Source organism: Podarcis raffonei, chromosome 2 (genome assembly GCF_027172205.1).
Source record: "Podarcis raffonei isolate rPodRaf1 chromosome 2, rPodRaf1.pri, whole genome shotgun sequence".
NCBI classification, from domain to species: Eukaryota; Metazoa; Chordata; class Lepidosauria; order Squamata; family Lacertidae; genus Podarcis; species Podarcis raffonei.
The window spans coordinates 33,982,736-33,990,916 of NC_070603.1; the positions used below are offsets into that span (position 1 = coordinate 33,982,736).

The 8,181-nt window shown below is 46.1% G+C and overlaps 1 protein-coding gene across 1 annotated transcript; it reads left to right on the plus strand.

Moving 5' to 3' along the window:
• The first annotated feature begins 8 nt into the window (after nt 1-8).
• On the plus strand, nt 9-6,647 carry MRPL27 (mitochondrial ribosomal protein L27). The gene is made up of 4 exons (XM_053375796.1): nt 9-133; nt 3,294-3,416; nt 4,614-4,681; nt 6,193-6,647. The coding sequence occupies exons 1-4, from the start codon at nt 79-81 to the stop codon at nt 6,397-6,399; spliced, it is 453 nt and encodes a 150-aa protein (XP_053231771.1). The 5' UTR covers nt 9-78; the 3' UTR covers nt 6,400-6,647.
• The last annotated feature ends 1,534 nt before the right edge of the window (nt 6,648-8,181 follow it).

The following is an 8,181-nucleotide window of genomic DNA, read 5'->3' on the forward strand; positions in this document are numbered from 1 at the left end:
AGCCCCGGATCCGGAAGCCGCGCAAGGCGGAGCCGGACGGATTGCCGACCAGGAGGCGACGGCGGCGGCGAAGGTCAAATGGCGGCGCTGCTGGGCAGGCTCTCGCCATGGGCTCTGGGCTCCGGAGGGCAACGTGAGTGGCGGGCGGAGGGAGCCTGGGAAGGGGTCAAGTCCCGGGGAAACGGGGTCCTGGGGTGCGGAGAGATCGAAGCGCGTGCAAGAGACGGGCAGGCGGGAGGCGCCTGGTGCAAAACATGCCGCATCGCCGCAATGGCTGCAAACGCAAAAGTGGCTGCAAACGCTCGTAGCCTGGGAAGGGGACTTTTATTTTATTTTATGGCATGGCAAGGCACTGCACAAGGAGTGTTTCCTGTTCAGAATCGGGTATTACTCTTCTCCCCCCCCAGCCGCTTTAATATCCTTCCTTCCTTCTCTCCCTCCCCCCCTTTGGTGACATTTTGCCTGTTGAGGGTTTGGGCATTTTGGTCTGTTCGCATCGTCGTGGGAGCTGGTGGGGAGATGTTATCCTCTCTTCACTCCGCCCAGTGCCGGATTTACGTATAACATAAACAAGCTATAGTTTAGGACACGACTCTCTTGGGGGGGGGCTCCAAAAAATTTAAAGGGGGGAAAAAACTGGATGGACATTTCCAAAATATAAGAGCAAAAAACAAATAAAATAAAACCTACATACAGCAACAGTGTTTTGTGTTGTGTAGGCGCCTATGATACCTATTAGGTCCATAAATTACCATATAGCATATATTCAACACAAAAAACAGCAACAATTGGTTGTTGACAAAGGCATATAAAGGGCCCCATTACCTTTAGTAGCTCAGGGCCTCATCAAACCGAAATCCGGCCCTGGCTCCGTCCCTGAGCTAATGGAGTAATTCATTCATAAAAGAATGGGCAACCCCTTTTCAATACAGCCCTCTTAATAGGCAGGGTAGTATGGCTAAATTGAATCCCATGTATGTGTCTGTGTATATATATCTGTGGTTCCCAACCTTTTTTTGACCATGCCCCACCTAAGCATCTCTAAAATCCTGATGCCCGCCCCCCGTGACATATAATTCTCATTATTCAAAAGGTGAACTCCTATTCACGTGGAGGAAGCGTAAAAGGCCATTCAATTAGTAACTCATTCTTGAATTGCCCCCCCTTAAAAATAAAATTGCCCCCCTGTGGGGCATGTGCCCCATAATTGGGAACCACGGATCTGTATGTATGTATGCATGGAATGGGTTTGCATTAAGAGATCTTCAGGACAGGCCTGTTTTATTTTCCCATGCATTACACCCGGGAAAATAAAATAGGCCTGGCCTGACTGGGCAGAGGGCCTTCTCGGTAGTGGCACCTTCCCTGTGGAACACCCTCCTTTCAGAAATCGAGATAAAGAACTACAGAACTTTTAGAAGACATCTGAAGACAGCCCTGTATCGGGAAGTTTTTAATTCTTGATGCTTTACAATGATTTTATATGTGCTCTAAGCTGCCTAGAGTGGCTTAGGAAACCCAGCCAAATGGACAGAATATAAAATAATAAAATTATTATCATCATTGAATTCATTGGCGCTTACAAATAAGTGTGCTTGGGATTCGCAGCCCTTAATCCTACGTTTTTCTAAGAAGTTAGATTTGTGCCAGTTAGGCAACTGAACAGGAAACTTCAGAAATGAAAAGGAAACGGTTGCTAATTGTACGCAAATAAATCAGATGAAGTACCCTGCAAAAGGAGTGCTAGTATTGCTGACTTGAAATGACTGTGTGTTTATGGGCCATTCTTTTAGATAAGCCACTTTTCCATTGAAGAAGGAACCACTTTTATACCAAATATTGGTAAATATTAAAGACTGGATCCAACAAAATTATCCAACATGTTACATCTACTTCTCAGCCATCCTGAATTCTGTACCGTCTAAGGAGAGGGTGTTCCCAGTTAGCACAATGTACCCCTCTATTTGGGATACTCTCCCTTTTAAAAATCCTTGCCCAGACACTGATGAATGGTTCTGGTGGACTCAGAAGCTTGCTTGCTATTTTGTGACATTTTAGTTGACCATTTTAAAGAGACTTCAGAATTTTTTTAAAAAATAAAATAAAAGTGGCAGTGTAACCCTTAGCTGTGAATGCTAATGTAAACTACTTCTTCCTCTGCTTAGTTTATTTGGTGGGTTTCTATCTGAAATAAACATTTAGCATGCAGGATTGGCAAACAGCAGCCCAGCAAATGAAATCACCATCCCTGCTGTGAAATAATCTTAGTGGTATTTCATCTCTGCTCTACTAATACTGTCTCGCCAGAATGGTGCATGCTCTAGTTATCTCTCGCTTGGACTACTGCAATGCGCTCTATGTGGGACTACCTTTGAAGGTGACTCGGAAACTACAACTAATCCAGAATGTGGCAGCTAGACTGGTGACTGGGAGCGGCCGCCGAGACCATATAACACCGGTCTTGAAAGACCTACACTGGCTCCCAGTACGTTTCCGAGCACAATTCAAAGTGTTGGTGCTGACCTTTAAAGCCTTAAATGGCCTCGGTCCAGTATATCTGAAGGAGCATCTCCACCCCCATCGTTCTGCCCGGACACTGAGGTCCAGCGCCGAGGGCCTTCTGGCGGTTCCCTCGCTGCAAGAAGCCAAGTTACAGGCACCCGCCCTGTGGAACGCCCTCCCATCAGATGTCAAAGAGAAAAATAACTACCAGACTTTTAGAAGACAGCCCTGTTTAGGGAAGCTTTTAATGTTTAATAGGTTATGGTATTTTAGTGTTTTGTTGGAAGCCGCCCAGAGTGGCTGGGGAAACCCAGCCAGATGGGTAGGGTATAAATAATAAATTATTTATTATTATTATATTATTATTATTATTTCACCACTGGTTCAAACATCCTTGTCTACAATATGTGACAGTCTTTAAAAAGTGATCCAATAACCTTTTTTTTTTTATACAGGCATTTAATATATAACCTGAAAAAAACAAAACAGCTTTTCTTCCTTTGGTAGTATAAAAGCCAGCAGTTATTTGGCTTTGCATCTAAAAAAAAAAAAAGGGCACCCAGAGTGCTCATAATTGAGTTGCAGTTTGAACTGGGGACCGCTGGCTCACAGCTCATGGTCGACACCGCAACACTGACCAGTTCTCCCCAACCCACCCTCTCTCAACTTTCAAAAAACGTAAAACACTTTAGTATTCAGTGGCTGGTGTGAGGTTTCTTTCTCAGTTTAAATAATTGTCAGTTTATATCCCCCTGTTTTGATGAGTTTTTCGTTTCTCTCTCTCTCCACAGTTTTGCCTATTTCCCCCCTGAGTGCAGTCGCAGTGAGGTTTGCATCTAAGAAGAGTGGAGGCAGCTCCAAAAATCTTGGGGGGAAAAGTCCTGGGAAAAGTTATGGAGCCAAAGTAACGGACGGTAAGTCCCTTGGCTCTTTTTGGAGCTGCCTTTCAGTTTATTTTTCTTGCTGCCAGCTGTCTGGCTTGCACAGGGATGCTTTCAAGAAGGCATATATTACGAATGTGTGTTGGCAAGACTGGCCAGTAGGTGGCAGAATTGTACCGACCAACAACAGGATTCTTGCTGGCTTGGAAGCACACAGTACCGCTAATTGAAATTTGTGCACGGATATGAATTCTCTTTGGGATGCAAATTCAGGAGTTATGCAGCAAGGGAGAGCCTCAATAAGTGAAGTGGAATGCACCGCCCAGTTTACATTGCATGTGCACCAGGTGTGGAGAGCTCATTCGGTAGAGCACGGGACTCTCAAGATTGCGGTTTGAGCCCCATGTTAGGCAAAAGGCAGGGGGTTGGACTAGATGACCCTCAGGGTTCCCTTCCAACTCTGCAATTCCATGATTCTAAAACCTGTGGCCCTCCAGGTGTTGCTGAATTACAGCTCTTGTCATCTCTGACCATTTGGCCATGTTTGCTGAAGCTAATGGGAGTTGCAGTTCGGCAACACCTAGCAGGGGACGTGCATGGATAGTGCTGTGTCGCCATTACTCCCAGGTATTGACATCCTTAGGATAAGCACAGGGTTTGCAGTAGTACAGTGGTGCCCCGCAAGACGAATGCCTCGCAAGACGGAAAACCCGCTAGACGAAAGGGTTTTCCGTTTTTGAGTTGCTTCGCAAGACGATTTTCCCTATGGGCTTGCTTCGCAAGACGAAACGTCTTGCTAGTCTTGCGTTTTTTTTCTCACTCCCCCCCCTTTTTCTAAGCCGCTAATAGCCTTTTAGCAGCTTAGCCGCTAATCCTTTAATAGCCGCTAAACCGCTAATAGCGCTAATCCGCTAAGCTGCTAATAGGGTTGCTTCGCAAGACGAAAAAACCGCTAGACGAAGAGAATCGCGGAATGGATTCTTTTCGTCTTGCGAGGCACCACTGTATTAAAAGTCGTTTGGAGAGAATGCTAAAGGAAGGCTCTGTGTGAGTGAGAGAGAGACCGAGACAGGTTTTCTAATTTATGTGATCTTGCATCTTCTGAAATGGGCATTCCTTCGTAAGAAATGAGACTAGTTTTTGAAATGAGCAATTCCTATTCAGCTTGCCTGCTTTCATAATGGAAGCCGATTTCTTCACTTCATTGCTTCCTCTTAACACCTTTTGCAGGAAAGTTTGTCCACGCCGGCAACACATTGGCGACACAGCGGGTGATTCGCTGGCACCCAGGGGCTCACGTAAGTTATTCTTTTTGCTATTCCCAAGAGTGTTTATAATTGAGACTTTGCTTGTTCTGCTCCACCTTCAGCAAACTTCCTGCTTCCTTTTTCATTCTTCATTATCCTGAAATGAGCCAAGTTTCTTTATACTAACCTTCTCTTGAAGGCTTCCAGGGGAGTTGCTTATTCTAACAAGATGATATTGGAGCCTTCTTAGTTGAAACAGCTCTCGCTTCCAAAAGTAAAGCTTTTGCAACCCTGTTTTAAGTGACATTTGGATTCAATGAACAATATAGTTCAGCTTCGCGCACCTGAATGTCTCGGGTACATTGGAAAAACATTGTTCAGTCATGGATCTAAAAATAAATGGGTAAATTACACTGCAGCGGGAGAGCACTTCACAGCTCACAGTGTGGTAAGACAGGGGGGTTCTGCTTGCTGCACAGCACAACTTGCAATATTTCAAACGTTTTTCTTTTTAAAAGGTCTATTTGCAGAGCTCCCGAACCATGCCAGGAAATACCTGGGCAGAATAGTGTAACACATAATCCCAAATCCCAATGAAGCCAAACCCATTTGAGATAAGTCTCAGGTGACCTGAACTTTAGGCGTGTTGAAATCACTTATGAGCAGGTGAGGTTTGGCCAAGCCCCGTATCTAGTGCTTTACAGCAGGTGCATAGGCAGATGTCAGAGATCGAGAACCTGTGGCCCATGAACTCCCGTTATCCCTGATAATTGGCAGTGCAGGGTGATGGGTGTCCCAACAACATCTCGAGGGATGCAGGTTCCCCCATCCTCGACTACCGTATCTGTTCCCTTTTCTACTGAGCACCCTGACATCCACCAATGTCAGGTGCAAAATCATGGCTGAAAGTTGAGGGAGTCAGGTGTAAAATGGTGGTTTTGCAGCAGAGCACAAACACTGCAATGACCTGCATATAAAAATACAAATCTGAATCAGAGAACTTCTGGCCAAATTTAATAGCCCAGCTATTAAATAGCTTTAATCGGTTTTTGATGTGGTCTTTTAAATTGTTGTGACCTGCCCTGGGATCTTAGGGTGAAGGGCAGGCAATAAATCAAATAATTAGAAGCATTTCTAACAGGAAGTGGATGAGGCCTTTTGGTTTTGCTACTGTTCCGCAGTTGAGAGCCATAAATGCGTACTGCAGATCATCCAGCGATCTACTTTTTGCCCATCTGTATTTTCATAGGAGCAAACCAAGTGAGGTGAAAGATCCAATGGGAAAAGTGAATGGGAGTAGCCAACCAGCAGTTTAATAAGTCTTATATGGTCATGAAGCATTATTGTCGTACGCCATGGCTTCCGTCTTCATGGCAGCTCTGTGATCAGACACCCAGTGGCTATGCAAACAGCCTTTCTCCCATGAGCAGAGCCGTGAGTTTAGTTACCTATGTACCAAAACACACCAAGGTGCTACCATGTACCACTGGGCATCACTGCTCTGCTCCAGAGTCTTAAACTTTTCTCCTCTTTTAATTTTCCTCCTGTTCACCTGCTAATAGGTGGGAATAGGCCGCAACAAGTCGCTCTACGCGCTCGAAGACGGGATTGTGCGATACACGAAGGAAGTCTACGTGCCGCGTCCCAGCAGCAAGGAAAGCACAGAGGTGATCTGCCAGTTACCCAAAGGGGCTTTGCTGTACAAAACTTTCATCAACGTCGTTCCCACTAAAGAGGTGGGGAGTTTCAAGTTGGTCGAGATGCTCTGAGACTTTTGAGGTCTCCTGGACGACAGCAAGGAACTGGCCAGCTTTATCCGAGCCCGGATATAAACAGGTCTGAAAACACTGCTGTAGTTCTGAATGGACTTCTGTTCCGTCACCTACGGTTGGCTGCTCAATACATTCTAGGCACCTGGAATGTATTCTCAACAAAGGGGATGTTGTTGAAATTTCTTTTCCAAAATAAAAAAGCAGTTCTATCCTCTCTTATCATCTTACCAGGAGAGGTAATTCAAGCTGATGTTTTCATATGATTAGCTCTAACGTAATGGGAGGATTTTGATGGGCTGGATTGGAGTCAGGTTCTGAACACGAAAGTGTTACTCTGGCAGTTCTCAGAAGATTTCACACAGCAGCCTGAACGTCTATAAATGCACAAGCAATTATTTCTCCTAATATTTCAGCACAGGAGTGGTTTGATGGAGACCATAGGCAATGAGCTCTCTGCTGCAACCTCCCCCAATGCCCCCCACCCCCAACCTGATGGCTGTTCTCCTCCACCCGCATAGCAAACTTACTGGGAGGATAGATGCAGATGGGCAGCAGTGAAACATGTGCAGACTGCAGCATCTCCCCAAAATACTCCTGGTCCATGATGCAGTAGCACACATTGGGGCCCAGGAACAGAGGGTTATGCTGCAGCTGATCTGCTCAGCTTACACAAAGCAATCAGACATTGGATGTTTTTGTAGTGTTGCTGATTCAGAGTCGATTTCTGTTTCCGGGGTTCGTTACTTTGAAATGCTTCTGCAGTGGTGCTGGCTGGCTTCGACACATATCAAGCCCTGCATCTGTAGCCTTGTCCTTCCAGCGTTGGCTACCATAAATATAGCGGGAGTGGGTGGCGCTGGGGTCTAAACCACTGAGCCTCTTGGGCTTGCTGATCAGGAGGTCAGAGGTTCGAATCCACATGACGGTGGTGAGCTCTGTCCCGGCTCCTGCCAACCTAGCAGTTCGAAAGCACGCCAGTGCAAGTAGATAAATAGGTACTGCTGCAGCAGGAAGGTAAACAATGTTTCCATGCTCTCTGGTTTCCATCACGGTGTCCCGTTGCGCCAGAAGTGGTTTAGTCATGCTGGCCACATGACCCGGAAAGCTGTCTGTGGACAAATGCCAGCTCCCTCGGCCTGAAAGTGAGATAAGCGCCGCACCCCATAGTCAGCTTTGAGTAGACTTAACCATCTAGGGGTCCTTTACCTTTACTATAAATATGCAGGACCAGTGGCCTTGCTGTGGTTTGTTTTTTTAAAAAACTCTGGCCTACTGAGCTGGGAAGCAGCTGTTAGCACAGTCAAGAGGGCAGGCTTGACGCAATGCTTTAGGGAGATGCCTGGGCCATTCTGCTCCTAGCCAGGAGTGCCGCAGGCTGCCCTTTCATGCTCTAGCCTGCCCTGTCTGTCTGGTTGTGTCCCTCAGTTTGCTTTTGCCTCCTGCGCATTTCTTTTTTTGGGATTTAATCCATTCTTTTTCAAAAATCTGGGATGTAGCAGCTCCCTCCATTTTGATTTTCAGGTGGGAGGGGAATGCTACCATCTGAAACCATGTAGCCATATACACAGGAAACACCAGCATTTGGAAAAAACAAAAACCTAGTAAGGAAAGGGAAAATAGATGATGCAATGCATGCATGAACGCAGTAGATGTGAGGTTGAATCCACCAAAATCACTGCTTGCATGGGATGTCTTTGGCAACACAACAGAACTTCCCTAGCCTCTATGCACCTTCTGCACTGCCGATATCTGCAGTAGAGGGTTGGGGGGGTGGATGCC

Excerpts from the sequence above, each read along its gene's own strand:
- MRPL27 (XM_053375796.1), top strand. The coding sequence starts at position 79 with ATGGCGGCGCTGCTGGGCAGGCTCTCGCCATGGGCTCTGGGCTCCGGA. Across the intron at positions 134-3,293 it reads TCTGGGCTCCGGAGGGCAAC|TTTTGCCTATTTCCCCCCTG; the intron begins GTGAGTGGCGGG and ends CTCTCTCCACAG. Across the intron at positions 4,682-6,192 it reads GCTGGCACCCAGGGGCTCAC|GTGGGAATAGGCCGCAACAA; the intron begins GTAAGTTATTCT and ends ACCTGCTAATAG.